At 38.9% G+C, this 23921-nt stretch overlaps 1 protein-coding gene across 1 annotated transcript in view; it reads left to right on the top strand.

Annotated features, from left to right (window-relative positions):
- The window catches only part of LOC149150786 (uncharacterized), a 175458-nt gene that overhangs the window by 71072 nt on the left and 80465 nt on the right, over positions 1–23921 (top strand). The window contains exon 2 of the mRNA XM_089440204.1: positions 17306–17446. Within this exon, the coding sequence (XP_089296330.1) occupies positions 17306–17446 (141 nt within the window). The remainder of the gene's footprint in view (positions 1–17305; positions 17447–23921) is intronic.

Here is a 23921-nt window from a genome sequence, read left to right as displayed (position 1 = left end):
CCTCTAACTTCATATCTCTTCAATCCCTCTTGAATTCTATGTGGGATGTGAAGAGAATGTTTCTTTCACACGAGTGACGTGCTTTGTCATTTAGCTGCAAACCGGAGGGAGAGGCCATATGCGGGCTAGTTTCATATCAGGAGAGCTTCTGGGCAAGAGTGCAGGAGGTGTGTAGCATTCCTGAACCTTTGGTAAAGGTTCTACGATTAGTTGATAGAGACAAGCCTGCAATGGGCTACTTGTATGAGGCCATGGATAGGGCCAAAGAATCCATTCGCAACTATTATGATGATAAGGGGGATGAGGGGTTTGAGAAACAACCACTGATATGGGTAGTGATTGATGAGTGATGGAACAATACACTCTATCGTCCCATTCATGCTGTAGGGATCCCTAAACCCCACATTTTCTTACTTGTGTGGTTTCTTATGTGATGCCGAGGTCATGGATGGATTCTTCACTTGTGTTCGGAAGATGGTGTCATCTCCAACAGAACGTGTAGAAATTCTAAAGAAATGGAGATATACATGATGGCAGGTGGCACATTTAGCTGACATTGCTATTGTGGATAAGAAGACCAAAATGCCAGGGAAGCTTTAGTTTGTTTCAAATTTCATTGTCTCTTCATACGTGGATTGAACTTTCAAATTTCAATTTTTTTCTTATGTTTATCCTATTTGTTGGAGATGCATGGTGGAGAAACTATGGTTGCAGAGTACCCAATCTCCAAAGGCTTGCCATTCAAGTGGCTCAACCAAACATGTAGCTCCTCTGGATGCGAGTGCAATTGGAGTGTATTTGGAAAAATACACACCAATAAGCGCAACAGGTTAAAAATTTTCGAATTAATTTTTCGAATTTATTAAATAATAAAAAATATAATTTATTATTTTATAATTTATGACCCTTGTACAAGTTGGAATCGCAACGCCTTAACAACATGGTCTACTTCTACTACAATCTCTGATTGTGGGTGAGGCAACTTGAGAGGACACTTGATGTGGAGGCCATCTCATTGGATGAGATTGACACTAATTCTACATGGAGGGTTGAGGGTGAGAGGCCTATCATGGAATTGGCCCCTGATTGGTTAGAGGAGGAGGTAGTGGAGGGGGTAGCAGTTGCAGAGGAGGAGGAAGAGCAATAAAGGTGACACCACCTACCATGGTCACCAGTAGAGGACGTGGTCTACCTCCTATAACTCCTAGTTCTTCAACTTCTAGAGCACAACAGAGTCCACTGCCAGCCCTAGGGCCTTCTTCATCTAGAGGGAAAGCTGTTATCTTTTCTCGCAAGAGGGGCAGAGGAAATCAATAGTTACTTTGTTCATTTCATTGTATAGATATTATGACTCATTATATGAGATACATTATTATATTTTTTGTTGATATTTTGAGGTTGAGTCAGGACTCAAGACTCGGTGTTTAGGACATGATTTGTTGTTATGTCTGATGTAGCATTAGACATATTAGACATATTATATATTAGTTCTCTTTTCATATTTATGTGTCAATGCATTTATTACATGTGGATGCTTTAGATATTAAAAAAATTGAAAAAAAGATTTTATTTGCATTTTTTTTTTAATTTTGCCGATTTTTACCTATTTTTTCCCGATTTGTACTATTTTTCTGATTTCAAATCCACGTCGATTTAATCTCGAGCGATTGTCGCAACATTGGTTTTATGTGTCCAACAATGGTGGAAAGTATGGTCGAAGGAGGTCCACATTGAATACATTGAATACTAGGTCGAGCTATGGAGAGCTTTGGTATAACTGTGTTGCACATAGGGAAGACTCTCATCCATGTTCACAGATGCTTAGAGTTGTACATGCGTAGTATGTGCACTATCATCCTATTGACGACCTCTGTCTGGCCATCAGTGTGGGGTTGGAATGTAGTCGACTTGGTGAGCTTGGTGTCCAACAGTGACCATAAGCTCAACCAGAATGCGCTTTGGAACCTGCTATCCCGATCTGATATATTGTTTTGTGGGATCTCAAAATATATCCACACTCGTTCAAAGAATAGTTTGGAAGTGGCTTTTGCTGTGGTACTCTTCTTGCAGGCAACTAATATGGCCATCTTAGAAAATCTGTCGACGACCACAAATACACAATCGTTGCCATTCTTGGTAGAAGGAAGGCCAGATATATAGTCCATGGAGATGGATTCCCAGGGTTGGCTAGGAATATGTAGAGGAGCATATAGGCCTTGCTTCTTAATGGTTGGCTTGGCGATGACATGGGAAATGCAGGATCTGATATATTTTACAACATCCTATCAGAGATTTGGCCAATAAAAATACTTTTGCAGTACTGCCATTGTCTTCTCTATGCCAAAGTGTCTTGTGACTCGACTGTAGTGCGCCTCCCAAATCATCTTGGCACACTCTCTTAAAAGAACACAAAGGTGTCCCAGGTGGCATAACAGTGCATCCTCGAGGTGGAAGTCTAGAACTTGCTTGCCATCCATTAGCGTCTGGTATGTGGTGGTGAATTCTGGATCATTTTTGTAAAGCTACGACCATCTAGAAGTCTTTTGTCCACAAGAGTTGAGAATAGTGGTTAACGCCACAACTGGTGGTTGACTGAGGCAATCTGCAACATTATTGGTGGAACCTTTCTTGTACTTAATATTCAGATGGAATTGTTGCAGGTAAGTGGACCATTTCTAATGGCAGTCGTTTTTCCACTTCCCTTGTGTCTGTATAAATTAAAGAGGTTGGTGATGTGTGGATGATCTTTTCCTTCCCCAAAATGTAATGTTTCCATTACTGGCAAGCCTGCATGATGGAATATATCTCTTTATCATAGGTGGGGTATTTTCGGAGAGTGTCTCATTGTGATAGGCCACTATATGCCCTTGCTGGGTGAGAACTGCACTAATGGCATAGTTGGAGGCATCTGTTTAAATCTCAAATGGTTGTTGTAGGTATGGGAATGTGAGTACTGGTGCAGAGCAAAGGAAGTGCTTCAAGTCAACAATCACCTTCTGTTGGGAATTGGACCAAAAAAACTTTGCTTTAGCTCTACCCTTAGTAACTTGACTCAAAGGCCAAGTGATATGAGATAATGTCAACACGAACCTTCAGTAGAAATTGGCAAGGCCCAAAAAGCTGCGAAGCTCTGTTAGAGTGGTCGAGGCTGGCCAATCTCGAATGACTTGGATCTTCGCCGGATCCACATACACGGCTTGCTTATCAATGATGTAATCCAAACATTGGACTTGGTTCATGCCAAAGGTGCATTTCTCCAAGTTGGCACATAGTTTGTGTTGTTGCAAGGTTTGAAGGACCTGCCGAATATGTTGCAAGTGCTCTTCCCAACTCTTGCTGAAGATGAGGATGTCGTCCAGATATACAACTATGAACGAGTTGGTGAAGGGCCGCAAGATGTCATCCACTAGCCTCATAAAAGTTGCAGGGGCATTTGTTAACCCAAAGGACATGACCAACCACTCAAAAAGGCCCTCCTTAGATTTGAAGGCAATCTTCCATACATCTGTCGGTTCTATTAGAACCTGGTGATAGCCAGGCGTCAAATCAATCTTGCTGAAATACTTGGCCCCCTTGAGCTGGTCAAGAAGGTCATCAATCCTTGGGATTGGATTCTTGTTCCTGTCAGTGATTTTATTCAGTGCCCGATAATCAATGCAGAATCTCTAGGTTGCATCCTTCTTCTCTGAGTACAATTTGTTGAGATTTGTGGCTTGGGAGGTTCTCCAAGCCCTAGGGTTCAGGGTTTGGAGGTTGTAGTGCCATAAAAGCACTTTGTGGGCTTGAAACCCAAGGTATGGGCTTTGCACCCGAGCTTATGGATGTGAATCCATGTGGAGATTTTGACATGTGATGATTTGAGGTGATAGAGGACCTCTAGAGCAACCGAAGGCATCGAAAATCACTCAAACCCGAGGTCTAGAAGTGGAGATATTATTTTTGTATTGTAGCTGGTGGGTTTTGTGGCACCTAGAGCAGGCCAACTTGATGATTTTGTGTGCCACAAGGCAGTTGGGTGACACCACATGAAAAAATATAAATTTAGGAGAGATGACAGGCATTTCTCATCATCCTATGTGCATCTTCTCATGAGAAACATAGCTCTGAGGTAGTCACAGCTTAGGAGGACAAGGCTGAGTGGGAGATAGGTATGTTTTGTGTTTTTTTGATAGTCTAGGAGGTCCGAGCTAGAGCAGAGAAGCAATTGCATGCCTTAAAGGAGTTCTAGGCAATGTTTTGTCATGTTTTAAGTGTGGTTCTTGTCCTAAAATCAACTTGCAACCCTAGAGTGCATGCACAGGTAGGCCACAGGCTTAATTCTCCTTGGAACAGGGGGTCAAGAAGCTGGGTGGTTAGCTACAGGAAGGCCACAACCTTGTCTCCTTGGAACAAGTAAGCGTGGAGGCTTATTTAGGGTTGGCTTTAGCATATAATTGTAGAAGGTTGTGGACAAAAGTTTGTAAGGGAAGGCTGCAATTGTGGAGAAGGTCTTGAGGTGAGGAAGAGGTGTTGGAGCAGTATGCCAATAGCCTTAGCCAGAGGTTCAGACCTACAACAATTGACATCAACCCATAAAGAAGGAAGGTATGTGTGGTTTATGTGTTTGATGTTGAGTTAGATGCTAGGTGGATTATGGTCCAATTGGACAATTTTGAGGACATTCAATGATCAAAGCCTAAGGGAACCACCTATCCTTTGGTACCAAATTTCAACAAAATTGTGTATATTGTATGCACTAGTAGATTTACTGCTGTTTATATTCGTTGTGCAAAGTAGACTTGTTGTGATACTTGAATTGGTAGTGTCCGTGATTTAAGATTCTATCCTAGACAAGTTGCAGGGGCATTTGTCAACTCAAAGGGCATGACCAACCACTCAAAAAGGCCCTCCTTGGATTTGAAGGCAATCTTCCATACATCTTTGGGTTCTATTGGAACCTGGTGATAGCTAGACTTCAAATCAATCTTGCTGAAGTGCTTGGCCCCCTTGAGCCAGTCAAGAAGGTCACCAATCCGTGGGATTGGATCCCTGTTCCTAACAATGATTTTATTCAGTGCCCGCTAATCAATGCAGAGTCTCCAGGTCCCATCCTTCTTCTGTACGAGTAAAATTGGGCTCCCACAAGATGAGGAACTTGGTCGGATGTGCCTTTTTTGTAGCAACTCTTGGATCTGCCGCTTGATTTCTTTGTTTTCTAGAAGAGCGGTGGTATATCAGCCCATTGGGTAGAGGTGCTCCAGGAGTCAGATTGATCAAATGCTTGACCTGACGGTGCAAAGGTACCCCTGTGGTTGAGGAGATGTCCTTGTATTCTTCCATGACCTTATTCCCCTGCTTCTGCTATGTGGAGGAACCCTTCCGGGGGCCCATGGATATGGCCATGATCCTCCCCTTATTTTGAGAGTGAATCAGAAAGAAAACAAATTTCTCGGTCTGGGAGATGATCTTACTGTATTGCTTACCAGAGATCAAAGAAATGGCTGTAGGCGGGGCTACCTTTGGTATCCTGTATAGCTAACTATCCAAAGTAATAATAATAGTGCGAGGCCTGGACTCATACACAACATGACACTTCCACAAGTATGGTTGGCCTAATAATAATCACAGTCTTCAAGATGAGCAACATGACACAATACCTTGTCCATGAAGGGCTTGATGGTGTAGGGAAGACGACATCGCTGACGGACACGAAGATCACGTCCTTCGTGAAGCCACCCAATGGTGTATGGATGCAGGTGTGGTGTGGTTGACATGCCCAACCACTTAACGACCTCTGCTGAGACGAGGTTCTTTTGGTTCCCACTGTCGACATTGAACTGCAGTGGAGAACCCTTCACCCGCATCTATGAGTGGAAGAGACACTCTCCCTTCTCTGGATCTTTGGGCTCAATCTTTTAGACCTTCGTGGTAGCAACGACGACACTAGGTTCTGCATCGATAATTTGTTCTCCTTGTTGGTTTCTGGCTCAGAGTTGGAACATGCATTTGACTATGAAGCTTTTATCTCAGCCACCAGTGACTGCTTAGCGTGACACTCATTTGTGTTGTGGGTGGGGCTCTTGTGGAACTCACACCATTTTCTGGTGTCCTTTTTTGCCTTCGTGGTGCTATTCTTTGCTTGTGGCTTCGATGGGTTATCTTAGGTCGCTCCACCTTGGCTCTGTCCTTTGTTGTGCGGTTTGGAGGTGCCTTTTCCTTGCTTCGGATTTGCAAATCCAAAGTCTCGCTTCTTTGTTTAAACTTTTGCTTGATCCTCACAACATATTGGTATGTTGTGCCAAGCGAGGAGATGTCCAGGAACTCCAGGTCTTTTTGAATATATTTCTATAGATAGCAATGGTACTTGAGTATCAGATGCCCACTTAGAATCCTTGATACCCAACTTTGTGCATAGGGTATGGAAAATGTTTGTAAACTCTGACAAATCTTGGTACCTCCCTGCCATAGTGAGGTCCACTTTATGTACTTATATTCACAGTTTTCGACATGTTAATATTGTTCCTTGACAACATCTCAGAAAGAATTCCAAGAGGGTGCGGTGGAAAATAGTGAGGGTTTCTCCTCGTCCCTTTGCTCACAATAAATTTCCCACCAATCCTTGACACAGGGGGCAACTTTGAGGAGTGTAAAAGTAATCTTTTCCCTATTGGAAAAATTATGGAGCAAAAAATATCCTTCCAACAGATTTAACCATCTATCTAGGGCATCTGCGTCTATTTGACCTTCAAATATAGGAATGTCAAAGTTAACTTGTCCCTTAAAAGGGGCGACGCCTACAAAGTGACTGCTGGATGAAGATGCTTCGCCCGCTGATACTCGCCGAAGGATCTGGGAAAATTTATCCATCATTTCATTCCTTTGTCGTTCGAGGGCTTCTTTGAGCAACATTTTGAAAGGATCTCTTGCTCTCTCGTCTTTTTTTTCGTCCGCCATGGGAGGCCATCAGGGTTGGCGAGGCCGATTTTGCAAGGATTCAACAAGTTCAAGTCCCAATTCCTTATACCTCAACCTAGTTGGGGACATGCACAAAAAAATAGAGAACGAGCAGAGCGTGTTGATACCATTGATTCAGATTGAACAAAATGAAATACAGATTCAAACCCAAACATAGATATACAATGAAATAGAACTTCAATTAATAAATAACAATTGCTGAAAACTGTTTACATACATAAGAGAAAAAAACTAGCTCGAAGGATGGTAGCTTATATTTGAGAAGAGATGTGACGGCTACATGCCTCCTGAATTGTGTTGCAATGAGGCTCAGAGGCCTTTTTATTATTGAGAAATAATGGAAAACCTTAAACATCCAAAAACCTAACCCTAGGAGATGAAGTGCCAAAAGTTTGTGGGCTCTGTTTAGATTAGTTGGAACACCTTCCCAGGGTCATAATTTGGGCATATGATCTCCATTTGGCGTGCACAATACTTCGTTATCAATATCTATCTGAGGACAAAAAAATTTCCCGGTAAGCCCTTGCCCTAGGGCTATGGGCTTGACGCATTTTACAAAAAAGAAACGCTGTTTAGGGCCTCAAAATGACTCCGAAAATTTAGACCCGAAAAACTGCCAAAAATAGAAAGCTGTGCTAGAATTAAAGAAACTGAAAGTAAATAGTGTTGGGGTCTGTTGTTGCACAAAATGTCTGGGCACCGTGACAACGGCTCAGATCGGGGGCTGTCACCTTGATCCCCAATCTCTCCGTTTAAGCTGTCTCTCTACAGCAGGCTAAGGGGGGTAGACCTTATGGAAAAATGGAATGAAGAAGAACTAGTTGGGAACCAACCAGTTTGGGAGACACAGTGAAGCGATCAAGTACTTGATTACGATTTAGCAAGACTTATAGGATTTGATTAGATTTTAAACGATTGATACCAGTGCCTTATGGAGTCAATGGTCTTGCTAGGGAAATTAAGACCAAGTAATCAATTAACAACTGTTGCTTAGATGAATGACTTATCTTATATGAAATGTAATTCCTAAAACTAATGTGAGATGCAAGAATCTTGGTTAATTTTAGTTAAATGCCTATTTAAATGTGAATCCTTCAATTCTTTCTGTGTTGAGCCTGATTTCGTAGTAATTGGCAAAGAAAAGATAAGGAGAAGCACACTAAGGTGTGATTAACGATACCTCTCCTGAAATTCTAACATACCCGGTGCCTCCGGCGCTGCAGAGAGCTATGGCTCTGACGACTGCAAGGTCACCATTTTAAGTACTATTAAAACAGGGTTCTCAAGCAAAGATTGATGAATACCTATCTCTCTATCGACCAAGCTTATGCTTGGAAGTAAATTTTATTTATGCAAAACTAACTTATATGCAAATGAACCAGATGATGAGAAGATGAGATGAAGTAAGATTCAAGGATGAAAAGATGTTTAAGTCGCAAAAACTTCCAATTCCCAAATGAAATGTTCGCTTTGTTAAATGAAGACTCAAAATTAAATCCCTGAAGATATTACAATTAGAACACAAGCTTATTTCAAATCGTTTTGATACAGTTATAGCTCAAAGAGAACAAAAACTTCTTTGCAATTAATATCAACAGATGCTCCAAAAATACTTAGTTTTATGAAACAAAGGATATGCATTTTATCACAATTCCATGACAGAGTACTTAATTTTTAGAAATTATTTTTGAGGACAGCAGTAAGAAAAACTTTATGACAACAACAATATGGCAATGAAAACAGTAAGCTATCAATGATATCTTTATGCCAAAAATTTACCGAAATTTTCCCAAACTTGCCCACATGAATTATAATTTTTTTCAGCTTGTTATGATGTGGTTTTCCATAATTATATCAGATCTGATATACTTATTACAGTGAGCAATTAAAACATGAAATAAGCTTAATAATGAATGCCCAACTCAAGAAATTAATTTCTTAATGTATTAGACAACTTAGAAATTGATTTTAGGCTAACCCACATGAAAATTTTCCACTGTTATATTTCAGACTATAGAAACGGAATTATTCAGAGATAATAGTGACCCAAAATGTAGATCTAGGTCAAATTCTTGATACACATCAAACATAAATGACTTATTAATGTATTTAGCAATTTTTTAGTTAATTTCAAACCACTTAGATGTATTTTTCACCACTATTAGAAAGGTATATGCCTGTTGTAGCAAACAGTGAGGAAAAAGATGGTTTAGAGATCAAACCCTTAGGCCCTAGGCCTTGAAGATCACTTGCCCAAGTTGCCAAAAAAATTTCAATATCTGAAACACAAATTTTTACCAAATTTTTTGCAAAACCCACCAATGATTAGCTTCAGAAAATCAAATATTCAAATCAGAAATGGAGCAAGGGAATCTAGGGCCAATGAAAGCTAGCACTAGGCCTAATAGAACTAGCGTTGGGCTAGGAGAAGACAGATCTGGGCTTAGGAGCCCCAAAACTTGAAACCCTTATTCTGAAAAAAATTATTTTGCTTCAGATTTATTGCAAAATCTTTAATGGATGGCCTTGTAAAAAGATTTGGGACAAGATATTGCCCTCCAGGTGCTATATCTGTCTCAAAACCCACAGATCTACTTGAAAATATCTTAGAACTGAAGATTTACTTGGCTGATTTCCCTTATCTATTCCTGCAAACAATTTTTGAGTCAAGATCTTGTCTTCCAGGGTCTAGATCTAGCTCAGATCTGAAGATTTTCTTGTCTGATTTCTCATATCTATTCCTGCAAATAATCTTTGAGCTCAGATCTTGCCCTTCAGGGTCTAGATCTAGCTTAGATCTGAAGATTTTCTTGGTTGTTTTCTCAGATTTATTCCTGCACAAGTGAAAAGAGAAAAACCCAATACCCAGTATGTACAAAAATAGAGAAAATCCCAAAAACCCAAGTGTTAAAATTCAAAATTATGTTACAAAATTTAGATCTACACAAGTAAATAACAGATCTATACAAATAATTTACAGATCTATCAGATCTGAGGAGTATGAGTCCAACTCTGCTCCCACGTCTGATAATCTAAGGCTCTTAATAGCCAGATCTATCAAAATTTCCACAAAATATTTAAAAGATTTTGATATTTTAGAAAGGTACTAGCCCAAAAACACTCTACAATTTTTTTTTTTATCATTAGATAAATCCTGAGGCTTATATGAAGTAGGCTCTTCAGAAAATATGTGTTGAGAGTTGGCTGGTCCAACCAAGAACTATCGCCAAATGCTCAATGAGAACCTGAGAGATCTTCTGCAAACACTAGATCAACCATCAAATCAAGTACAGAAATAGAACAACAACAAAATTCTGAAGAAATATAGATACTTGATACTTCAATCAAAATTAAAAATGTTACCCTAGATCCAACAAACTGAATAAGATACCTGTATTCAGAGAGAGCTATTGATTGATAGTTTTCACATAATGTTAAGTAGAAATTAAAACAATGTTACCATAAATTCATAAAGAGGAACACTACAGCACATTGAAACCCCAAAGGCTTTTGCATTAATTCAAAAAAGTATACAAGAGAGCTTGAGAGCTTAGTACACGATCTAGAGATTGGATGAACTGACTGACAAATGATCTCCTATTTAAAGATAAATCCTCCGACGACTAGTTCGAGTGATCCTCGTCAAAGAAATCTCGACCGTTGATGAGGATTAAAATTTCTTTTAATCTCATCCATCAAAATTTTAAATTATTGAGGAAATTCGAAATTTTCAATTAAATGAATTTTAATTAATTCAAAAATTAAATTTTTGAATTAATTTCCTCAAAATTTGGACTTTGACGTAACCCCAGGGACCAAAGGCTTAAATTTAGCAAAATAATTAATTTAACTTAGTTCTTGGACCTCTTAAAATTTAATTTTTTTAAGCACCAACGAATTTTGCCTTCGGAGAATTTAAATTTACCTAGGACCTAGAATTAATTAAATTTCTGGCTTAGGATTTTAATTAATTTTGTCCAGAAAATTTAATTAATTAACCTATGAGGGGATAAATTATTTTTCTAATCCTCAAGATACTTTACATCATGAATTTTACATTTTTTTACATCTCAAAGGGGAAAACCCATTTGCAAAAGACCCTCACAAACTACCCAATTCTGCGACACAAATATAATCTACTAGACCAAGCAATTTGTAATAAAATAACCTAACCAAATGGTTAGGATTATTCCCAAATCACTTTTACATAGACTCAATCTAGAACACTAGGACTCCCCTAAGATCCCAGTGACAAAATCCATTCCGGCTTTGGGGTAAGGTTGAAGGAAAACTCTGCCGACCATCTGAGAATGGATCGGTGAGACAAAAAACCTCTTGGAATGTAGATCGTCACCCGAAAAGTAGGTTTATTTAGGTAATTACATACACGACATGGATCTGCTGAGATTATTTACATTATACACATGCAGAATGGGTTTACATTATAACATGATCCTCAGGCTGACGATGATAGTTGGATGGTAGGAACACATCGATCAGGCACTATCCCTTTTGCGAAAAAGGGGGTGTACTGCTATGGGTCGTTGACACATAGTGGTCAACAGGGCCATACACGAACTTGACCATCAACAAATGCTACTCTATATCCTTATCTTCCAAACATGAAGTAGAAACCAAATTATTTTTCAAAGTTCTACTTTTTGTGAAGATTTCTTCTCCACTAGATTTGTGAGATGTCACAATCTCCCGTCATATGTCTGGAAACACCACTATCTACCATCCACCTGTCACTGCTATCTGCAACAGGACCTGCAAGAGCAAAGAAGAAGAATAATCTTTGTTACCTGGATTTCCATTCTTATATTTCTTTGGATGTTTATCATGATCAGTATTTGCTGTGGAAGCATGCTTCTTTCCCTTCCTTTTTCTATCATTCGATCCTTCAGGACATTGATTTTTGTAGTGACCAAATTTATGACAACGATATCATTGAATCTTTATCTTTCTTTTCTTGAGGAGTAGGTATTCTACCTGCATTTCTTCTTTAGAAACCAAACTTATTTCTTCCTCCAACCTTCTTGGAATGAACTGCAAATGCTTGGGAGTCACCTTCTTGAGATCTTTGAATTCTTCCTTTTGATATGAGTCTAGATTCTTCTTGAGTACATGAGGTCCATAGTTCTTCAAAACTTGGAATTTCTTTTCTGCCACAAATACTAGATGCAAATGAGTCCCATGATTCAGGTAGCCCATTAATAGCAGTAGTGACAAGTTCTGTTCCATAAATAATTTCTCCAATAGATTGAAGTTGATCTCTTAAATGAGCTATCCACATGAAGTAGGAAGCCACAAAATCTGAACTAGACACTTCTAATTTCTCAAGGACATTTTCAGTCCGATGTTGTTAATAGTATATAATCCTACTAGGGCATCATATACTTGCTTGGAAGTCTTTAATTCTGAGACAAATGGAATTAAATGATCCTTAATGGATTCAATAAGAATCCTTTGCGCATTGACTTTAGCCTTCCTATGCTTAGCTTTCCCTTCATCGCCTTCTTGTGCTTAGCTTTCCCTTCATGATCATTAGTTTCAGTCGCCTTGCCTTTTACATATTCTAAGACAAGATTTTCTTCAAGGACTATATCAATTCTCTTTTTCCATGCCTTGAAGTTTGATGCACCTTCTAGCTTGTTTCCTTCCTTACAAGAGGGAGCCATCTGCTCAAAATTCTTGGACATAGATAAAATTTCAGAAAAGAGAGTCTTCTACTTTAGAGAGAGAGAGTTCTTCAAAGAGTGCTCTTAGTGTCCTTTCTTCTCCAAAGCTCTCATACCATGTTGATTTTTTAAGTGTAATAGATACATACACTAATTTTTGAAACTGATAATTACTTCCAATGATGTAGATATTATTTTAGCAGTTCCAATTTATCATTAAGTAATTACACTTCAAAAATTCAACCATAAAAGCAGTAAGACAGTAGAGATCACAATGCACAAAGATAACACAAGATTTACCCTGGGAAAACCCACTTGGGGGAAAACCCAACAACCTTTCCCTTAGAGAAATTCTTTAGTTTAACAAGAGATACATCTAATTTTTGAAGTCAAATACAAAGTCAAACTGACCAGCAATACAACCTTGGTCAAACCTGGTCAAACTACCCTCTTGTCAAGTCACAAAAATGTTGAACTAACTCGACCTTGTTTGATCTGCCTAGGCCGAAATTTGTCCTTCTTCTATGCCTAGAAATTGCCCATAAACTTCACGCGTGCGAGGTTGTAGAGAGAGGTTTACACACATGCGAGATAGAGAGAGAGAATGCTTGAGACGTCTTCGTCCTTCTTGTCTTCTTCTCCTTGCTTGAATGCCCAAAAGATATCTTGTTCTCGAGTGATCTGAATTCTGCCTTATGGAGGAGGATGAGTGGAGTAAATATAGTGTTTTGGATGGCCAAATGGGTGCCACTTCAACTGAGGCTGACTTGACTTGAGGGAGGGCCAACTTGTTCAGTTTGGAGCCAAAAATTCAAAATTTGAATCTCAAAATTTTCTCTTTTGAAACCGACATGAAGAACATGTCTTAAATCCATTATTACATATATGTCAAAGGCTAAAATATTAAATATGAAAACTGACCATAGCTACAAAATTCAACACAATGCAAAGTTTTCTGACGCTAGTCAAGGATGTGGATGTATGAGTGCCAAATCCTAATGAACCAATTACACTTAACCCAAATGATGGATGTGGTATCAAGAGAATGATGAAATATGTTAAGTATGGAATGGTTATGGACACGCTACTTAAATCTAAGTTTTCCAAGTAGTGCCCCTCCTATACCATAAAGCCTTAAAGGAGGTCCCATTAGACTAGGGTTAAAAGACTAACTTTCCTGGTAAGGTGAGAGAACAAGTTTACAATCAAGATCGATCAATTATCTAGATCACCCTTTATCCATGTTAGAATGCCCAAAACATAAGTAAAATCACTTGATTGCAAAATGGTTAAAGTACTTGCTGAGTGGTAGCCCACCTTCATTCAAGAGGAATGTTGGATGGTGAGAGGTGTACGACCCATGAAAATGGCAGAAGAATGTGGCATATTATCATCATTGAGTAATGTGTAGGGCTGCTGGTTGGCTGGCTGTCCAAGATAGGAGAAAGTTTTCTGCTATAGGGTTACCCATTTTTGGTGGCTAACACCCCCCAAATGCCTAGTTGCATTTGAGCATGCGAATGCCTAGCTAGGAAAGCTTTCCTCAAAGAAGTATTACAAGAGATAGCTGAGAATAAGGCTTCCATCAGTACCCCAGTTTTCGAAGGGATCTTATATTGTGATCCAGCCCCAAGCCCCTCATGTTTATAGATAGAACTATCTTTTTCAAACTTGTGGGGCATTCCACTGACCTAGGTGCCCCATGAATGGTTTTCCGCTTTGCCTATCAAACCTCTACACCCACCTGTGTTAGAGCTTTTGTTATGTTTGATTGCCTGCCTTGGTGTTTTCTCTTTGACTCTTGGTGAGACGGCTCCTCCAACCCTCCTTACAGATGCTTTAGTGAGGTGGCTTGTAGTCATTTACTAGAGGCATGGTTGGAAGGTAGGGAATTCCCTCCAAGTACTTTGTTGAACTTCTGTTGGAAGGATTGTAAGAAGGGCAATTTCAAGTTGAGGTTTTTCATCTTTTTTGTACTTTTCATGGGTTAATTTGATGGCGGAAATTACTCTTACAAATTGCTGGTATAATCTTAGTGGAAGGGTAGTTTTGTGCTGATAAGAAGTGGTAAGGCTGGGTTGTAACCCTCCTTCCTTCTTGCTGTTATCATGGCTCAATAAATGTATATTGCTGCTGTTATTCTGCATACTAAGAATCTCTTGCTGTTCCTTTTCTTATTGTAATATACCAAATTTTTATTTGGCCAATTTTCTGCAATTTTACTTCAAAATTTACACCACAGATTTGTTTATTTGAAACTCAATCAGAACAATAGATAAATTTGCAATGTAAACCCAAAAACTGCAACTCGAAAAGTATGCAGGAAGAAATAACGACAAACTCAACTTTATTTATTAACTGGAACATTACAATACATGCGAGTTCATTTACCAATAGCTTAGCTAAAAGATACCTAAGATGGCCTTCAAAATCTGCTGCAACACTGGATCTGGCTTCCCAAAATGGAATTGCAACCGGTAAGTGCTCCTTTGAATTCTAAATGAATTCAACAAGGGATGAGATGGATTTCGTCCACTCTCACCAAATCACCAAAGGGTTTCCATCTTGGGGCTATTGAAACTAAAACCTCGCCAAAGACAAATATACAAATCCAAGATGCCCGAAGTGATTTCATCCTCCTCTTTTCAAAGGCTCGATAGATAGATCTCCAATCTTCTAAAAGTATTTTGATTATTATTCTAGAAGCTTCCCCATGAATTTTAATTTAATTTAATTTTGCTTAAGTCACTTTTGGCCTTTTTCCTTCAATTAATCATTTTCCCCTTCTTTTATTTAATTAAGTGACTAATTAAAGTCACTTTTAGTCCGAGAAAATGGTAAATCGCCCACCATACTTTCTCTGGCCATTTGAAGTCACTTCGCATCATCCCATCCTGTAGATCTTCCAACGAGCTATTACACTAAGGTGTTCCATCAAATATTCCTCCCAGAATGCGACCTTAAGCGTATTTAATTAAGTTAGGCTCAATAATAACCCCATTTTACGAAAGTTATCGGAAATGCAACACATCCAAAGGCAAGCTGTGCAAAAATGACCTTGATGATAGAATATGCCAAGTGAATGCCATCGAACCCCATAAAACTCCTCAAAACCCCTACGAGACCTCTGATGACGTAATCTTGCTCCTGTGACCTAGACATCACTTACCCTGGAAATCCATCCTCGCTGTACTATAGAGGAAATTGAAAATGGGGACATTACACTTATTCATGGTTGCACTTTACACTTCACCATTCTGTAACTGTTACAAGATGCATCTTTGGAAGGGCCCTCCTTTAGTTTTTGTATTGAAGAAGATCCATAAGGTTAGAGCATGTTGTTGATAGCCACACTATAGCTTTTCATCATATTCAAACCCTCTTGTTCATTTGTTCTAGACTCCATAACCTAATTGGACAGGCACTAGTCTTGGTAAAATCCACTATCTATTTTATTAACCCAACTGGATAGCCACTAGTCTCGGTAAAACCCTCTATTAGAAACCATTTATTTTGTAGGGTTTCCCCCCTTGTACCAAAAAAGAATTTGCCTAAAGCAAGAGGAAGTATTTCCATGGTGAAATTCGGCAATCTTCTTATGTGCCTCTATGATTTCACTTTGTTAAAGGACTTTGTACCATTTGAAGTGCAGGTTCGGGAGGTAATGGGGCTACATATAATTCACTATTCCTCTAACCCTTTTGTTCTTTGCATGTTGGATGAGTGGCTCTATTGGCATGCTTGGTCTTTAACATTTGTCCACCTAAGATAATTGCTATTGCCCCTTAGTTGGTTAGTTTTAGTAACTTCTACTGAACAAGATTCCTATCACCACTTGGTTCTTTTAGTATCTTCTCTAATACAAGATTCATATTGCCACCTACGTTTTTGTTTTAGTAAACCTCACCTAACCATATTTATTTTGCCACTTTTAAGTGAATTCCTTTTGTAACTTGCTTAACATGAGTTGTGGCAATAAATGTCCCCCTTACTACAACTTAATTTAGAATCCCCGACTAACATAAAGTGCAATGACTAAGAAAAATCAAGCAACCAACACAAAGTATCAATGTCTACATAACTAACGTAAAGTGCAATGACCATCCCTAATGTACTTTATCTCTATGCATCATCATAGTTCAGTGTTTAGTGGTGAACAAATCAGTTGTTTATGAAGAGTCCAGTCTTGCTTTGTCATAACTTTATATTGGTTGTTGCATGTGATTTCTCTACCCAGGTTGCATGGTTGGGATTCGGGAAGTGCATGAACAAATTTAGTTATAAAGTGTGTGTGCAAGTGACATTCATAACTTAGACACATGAACACAAAGTAATGTACCTAACACAATTTTCATATATATCACATGTTGGTGGTGGTTATACAATTCAATTTTTGGGGGGTCTCTTATACCCATGAAGTGAAATGCTCTCTAATTCAATGTTGGGAACGTGTTGTTTCACCAATGTACATGATATTTAATGCACACATGTGCACCAATTACAGGTACATGTGCTCTGATTACCTTTTGCCCGGTGATTATATGATCCTCACAATACGTCATCACTCCTATTACATGTACATAACTATATTACTTATAGTAATGACCATATTAGGGCTAGTTATTTGTTTTCTTTATAAGCTGCCTGACAAAAATTTATTGTCTTTGCAGATTCGTGCATTGTCGATGAGCCTGTCTTATTTCATTTATGACTTCGGTTGTTGCCTATTTGATTCTTCTATCAGTGTTTCCAACTGCATTCATCATTTAGTTAGCATATTGGGCCTTGGAGTTGGCGTTGTATATGCAACGGTATGTTCACTCATCAGAGTCCCTCATTTGTGTGTATTGTCATGTTTTTGATTAATCAGAAGAGAGAAAGAATAAGAGGGAATGCATGAACTACTTACTAAGGTCAAAATATTTCTGTTGTATACGTTCAATAAGCAAGTACAGTTGTTGGCTTGGACTCTTATAATTGGAGATGGACAAGAACTAGGTTGAATGCAAGCTAAGTTGCACAATACGAGGAAACGGGTACGAGTTTCCGAAATGGGTATGGGTACGAAACATGACCCCCCCAAATTTTGGAAACAGGGATATATATATATATATATATATGTTAGGGCATTTAAGAAATGTTATGTGCAATCATAAAGCATACATGATACATATTTACATTATGATTAAAATTTAAATTGTCCAGTGTCGATGCATAAACTATAAGTCTCTAAATCTACATCACATTCACTCATGAATGATCACATAATGAAAGCGACAATATCCAAAAACAGCCTTGATAAATGAGGTTTATTATAAATATATATCCAAAATCAGCCTTTATTATATATATGAGGCTGCAAGTACAATAAAGACTATGAGGCTGCAAGTACTATAAAGAATAAAGACTAATAGTCTTCAATCTTCATCCCCATCATCATAATCCTCGTAAAAAAATAGAAGCAGAAGTACGCTCAACAGTGGATGGTGGAGCTAAAGAAGATGATTGGCCAATTCCACTTCTAGGCTCCCAGTCCTCAATATTCAGGGCAGCAAGAGAGAGCTCCAAATCCTCTTTTCTCCTTGCTAAAAGCGTCCCTTTCCAAGTGAGACGACTTGCTCAATTCGTGTGGTGAGGCAATGAGGTGAGAGTCTTTTTATAACTTGCGAAAGCCATCTAGAAACATCCACAAAATATTTTAATCGCCAAATAAAATAAAGTTTAAAAAAACAAAAAAAGAAAAAAAATGCAAAAAGGCACTTTTTCCGGAAACACGGCTGTACTGGGCCACATTTCAGCCTCGTGAAATGTGCCAATATGGCCTGAAACACGTTTCAAGGCCTTACCATACGTGTTTCAGCGTTTCTGTTTTGTTTTGTGCCCGAAACGGCCTCCTGCCAAGCGTTTCCTGCGACATAGAATGCAAGTCTCTGAAAGAGAGCTTTAGTTGAAATGTCCTGTCCATAACAGGACCCAAGAGATGACATTTCTGTGGCTTTGCTTAAACCAAGCATCTATTGTCGAAGGAACATTTTTGTGATCTAGGATGTCATCAGGGTGCAATCATCTCAATGCAAAGAGCTTTATCTGTCATGCATTAGACAGAATGTGTGCATTTCCTCAAGTTTAAAAATCCATGTTTTAGCAAGGAATTGGATACTTATGTATGACACATCGAATGGTTTGAACTTTGAACTGTGACGAAGACAAGACACAAGATTCCATGTAGAGTTCATGAGAGAGTTGGGATTTAAACTATAGCTGGATTTTATGAATTATAACATCTTGTAGGGGGAGCAATAGTGTTGTGATTGATTTTAAAGATGCCCAGCTTCCCAGTCTTGTTAACTGTATACCAAATGGAATTTTGGCAGATATCGAGAGACTTGATTTATCTGTTTTGTTTGACCTTGAATCCAGGGACGATTCCTTATGAAATTAATCAAGTCCCACAAAAAAATGTCAGGCTGGCAGCAATGTTTGCCTGCCATATTATGGTTCCGAATCTTTGTAGGTTTAGTCATCTGTGTTCTACGTGATAAGTTTACCTTCTCTAGCTAGTTAGTTTTGGTGCCACTTTGCCATCACGTATCTCTCCATTAAAATTAGATAAGCCATGAAACTTCTTAAAGGTACCTTGGGAGTGTTTTAACTTTTAAGAAAGGAAAAAAGCGGTTGACCATCCAAAAGTACTGTACCCTTTAGCAGGAACCCTGATAGCAGTGTAGTATGAAGTAGAAACAAAATCTGATAAATACTTTCAGTAGTAGTATGAGTTGCATTGATATTCTCTAAATGGCATTCATTGATATACTTTCACTTTTATTCTTGTACCTTATACGTCCCTTTTTGGTGGTCTTTAGATTGTTAGTTTTGCTGTATGCTCCCCAGAAAACTAACATCTTAAGTTTAGCATAAGTAAGCGTTTAAAGTAAAGGTTTGAATTGCAGTAATTATGGCTTTATCCTGTATAAGAATACATATTCCTGTATTTACATGTAATCATAAAATCAAATATGGGTTGCTGTGCTGGAAACTATCTTGCCGTCTTTCTAGGGATATGATATCTTAGAGAACTTTCATCAGATATTCAATTATTTCTAGAGATTGAGAAGGCATCAGAATAACTTGCTTGCAAATCTCATTCTTACGTCCTAATTTTAGACATCTAATTTTATGATTGACATGGGTTAGGACTTGTATAAGTTATTCTATTATGTCATGAGTGGTTAGCACCATGGGTTGTGTCGTGGTTTGTATTGCCTAGAACTGGCCATGTTTGTTCATAATGGTGATTATGTCATGTTAATACTTGAGTTGTAGATGTTGAGATTGCTATTGACTGATGCTGGTTTATTCTTTAGATCAGTGATATTGGGACTCGGGAGTGCGAAGTGGAAGCGTGAAGCACTTATTTTTAAAAAACACGGGGATTGAAGCATCCCAGGAACGATTTTATACAATATATGCTTTAATATATTTTAATGCATACAGATTCAAAGAAAACAAACAGAATGCCAAATTAATTACAGAAAAATGAAAGCATAGATTTTGCAGTACTTGTAGAGCAATACTACATTTTTAAGGTAGAAATGTAATCCATAGAAGATTAATCATTACAAATATCAACCATTAAGTATACATATAACATCGATCAACCATCTAACATCTATAAATTATAACATTAAGTTTTAACCATAACATCAACTTTCATCATATAATTGTTTTTTAACCGAAACTGGGGAATATTATTTTAAAAGGGCTTTAGCAAAGCTAACAGCTAGCATACGAAAGATACTGATATGGAGTTTCAAGCAAAATTGGCAACTCTCACAAGCCACATAAGAGAGTTCGCCTATAATTAGAACATCCCAGCTGTTCACAGAGGTATACAGCTTGATAAAAACACCTATTATTCTAATAACTTTATCAAAACATAAAGATTATTAGATGACATGACTGCTGGCCTCCTCTTGTCCTACATAGAAGGGAAGGGAAGTCTGCTGATCAACATCCATGTCATCTTTCATCTGATGAACTGTATCCTCCTCTTTGAAGTCAGCATGATCTGAGTTGATTGACATCCTGATGGTTTGAGGCAGCGGAGGGAGAGTCCTTGCGAAGATTAAGAACCAGATTCCTGAGCATGCCACACTCTGCTTCAAGAACATCCAATGAGTGTCTTTGTTGGACCAGGAGATTCATGATTGTTGCACTTTGAGAAACACATTGGTGTTCATTTTCATTAACCTTAGAGGTCACCAAAAACAGGGATATTCTTTTGAATCCCTGTAATCCATAACTTTTGAATCCACAACAAGAATAACTGTAGGTGACAGAGTCAAATGGGAGCCAATTTGACCAGAACTATATCCAACAAAGAGTGGCTTTTAAACTCCACAGTCCAAGAAGAAAAGCAACTAGGACACTTCACTTCTAGAGAGTTTTGTTATCTGAACTGAAAATCCTCAAGGACCAATCCCAAACAGAACCAAGGTACTATACTGTGAGCCAAAGATACGGATTTGACAAGGAAGCAGAGGAAGATGCTGTGAAGCCAGAACCCAAAATCAGACTCCAAATAAGGAAAAGCAAATACGTTCCGGCAACCAGAGAACTCCACATATTAATGACTGAAAGAACCCATAAACTGCAACCCAAGAACCAAAATCTCAATGCACCAGCCAAAGAAACAAATAAACTCGTACCAGGTGAGCTCACATCTAATTGGGAATTCTAGAGCAGCATTGAAATCCAACCCAGGTCTTGTCCACTTTCCCACCTTGCCAAGGAGAAGCCATAAAGTGTAAATTTTTAGGCCTTCGATGACTGCTGCCCTATGTTTCTCTTAATTAAGAAAATCAGATCTTAACATATTTAATCACAGAAATGAATATTTCTGAATATGCAACAATCACACATATGGGCAAAAAATGAACAACAGAAGTAGTAAATGAATAACACATTAACAGTTATTTTCCTGTAAAATCAGCCTATCATTCCAATGACCAAAGCTTAGAAGGTACCTCCATTGTCTGCTGTAACTTAGCAGCTGTACGATAAACAAAATATTACTGAATACAAGTATAACTTGCTGAAATAGAATTATGGTTTTGTTGAAGAATGAAGGCAGTGTTACCCATCAAAAGTGCGTAACCCCTAGGAATTTTTTTTTCTTCCCATTGATCAGCCAGCCCGCAAGCAGTCCTATGATAATCCAGAGATAGTTTTACTTCAAAGTGTTGAGATTTGTAGCTTGGGAGGTACTCCAAACCCTAGGCTAGTGAGTTTTGGAGGAATTGGCACACAAAAGTGACTTGTGGGCTAAGAACCCAAGCCTGTGGGCTTTGCACCCAAGCATGTGGGTGTGAAACCGTGATGAGGATTGATGGTTTGACCGATGGAGATGATAGAGGACCTCTAGAGCAACCAGGGGCAACAAAAATCATTGAAATCGGAGGTCTAGAAGTTGAGATATGAATTTTTGAAGTTATGTGTGGGTTAATTTGTCAAGGAGAGTAGGTTGGCTAGGGCTAGTTTAGCCCTCTCGACAAATTTGTTGGAGCCCACACTTGAGTGTATAAATAGATGAGAGATGTGAAGCTATTTGTCACATCCAAGGAGTAAGACACGTCAAGAATTCTCTGATCTAGCCGCAGATGGAGAGGACACCAAGTGAAGGAGGAAGAGGGCAGATTTTGCATCTTTCCTTGATTGATTTGTAGTCTGAGTTCAAGGGTGGGAGGCCGCAGGATGGAAGAGGAGAGTTGACCCCTATCCAAGACATAAAGGATAGTGCAGGTGAACAGAGGGTGGTTTCCCTTGGGAATAGGTTCAAATCTCTTGCTGTAGCTTGACCGCAGGCTGTAAGGTGCCTTGTGGAGGAACCCAAGGCTAAACAAGTGCATTGAGAAGGCTAGAAGGAATAGCGAGTGAGCCAGAGTGGTTGGAGAAGGGAACGACAGTCTTGGAGCAGGGTTTAGGGCTGTTGTTGTGCCCTAACCAGAGCTTAGAAGTGCACAGAACCCAGGGACAGGAGGAACAGAGAAAAGGTATGTTTGGTCTCTTCTTGTTGATGTTGTTTTGCTAGTGGATAAGGTCCAGAAAGGACAGGTTGGTTGGACACTTGTGGACTGATGGAGGGCAACGTGAAACTGTCCAAATCTGAGCCCTAAGTGCAGTGACCTAAGAAGGACTTTAGGCCTGCCAGAAGTGGCAGGGTTGAAGAAGCCTAAAGAGCAACTTGTGGAGGGTTGTATAGGCTTGCTTTAAGCCCTGAGGAACATGTCTCTTGAAGGACTAAGGGATTGTTAGAAGTGGCAGAAGAAGAGCTCATAGGTCTGGCCGACCGGGAGCAATTTGTAGCCCTAGACTTGCCTTGTGGAGAAGGACATCTACAATAGAAGTTGGGCAATCCTCCATGCCCTAAGTTCATTGTTGGAGAAGGACATTCGACAATGATAGTGGGAAGCCCTCTGGCCCTAAGTGTGTCTTCATCGGGTAGCACAGGAAGGCACTAGTGGGAAGAAAGTCCCAAAAGAGTTGAGGAGCAGCAACAGGTAGTTGATAGTTGTTCATAAATGAAGTTGTGAACAACTCAACATGAGTCATGATGTGTTGATGCATTGAAAGACTAATTGTCAGCGAGAGAGTAGGTGGACCTGAGTTCAATGATCTAATGGAGCTGGTTCATTGATAGAGGCAAAGTTGTGTTGTTGTAGATCGGGAGCTGAAGGACTTGGTAGATGTGTATAGGGTATGGCCAAGGCAACTGTGAGGAGCTCTACATCAACTAGACAGTTAGAATACTTTGTTCAGGGTATATTTGTGGTCATCATTATAGACACCAAGCCCTAGTTCTGGTTGTCTTGTATCAGTGGATGTATGAGGGCCATTATCTCTGGTATGAGAGCCCTAGATTGTTGTATTATTAGTTTGATTAATATAACGAAGTTGGGTTGCTGTATAAATTTGTAAAAAGTTGTGATTATTTTGTGCACTATTAGATTTATTGCTATATATTGTTCCGCTGTGCAAAGTAGTTTGTGAAAATTCAGTGACCCCAAATCACCACTGCAACAACTGATTAAGTTCCTTCTATTTGTTAATTATTGAACAAATTATTTACTATTTCCTATAGTAAACACCGAAATTAATACACTGCAATCTTCACCAATTAAATTATAAGCAGAAACAAGAAACTGAGCAATAAAGAAACACACAACACATTACACCGTTATGTTTGGACAAATGTCCCTAGAAAAACCCAATGTGGGAAAACCGGTG

Source organism: Pinus tabuliformis, chromosome 9, assembly GCF_031772625.1.
Source record: "Pinus tabuliformis cultivar Carrire ecotype Pingquan chromosome 9, CPIR1, whole genome shotgun sequence".
NCBI lineage: Eukaryota > Viridiplantae > Streptophyta > Pinopsida > Pinales > Pinaceae > Pinus > Pinus tabuliformis.
This window is presented reverse-complemented; position numbering and strand designations above follow the sequence as displayed.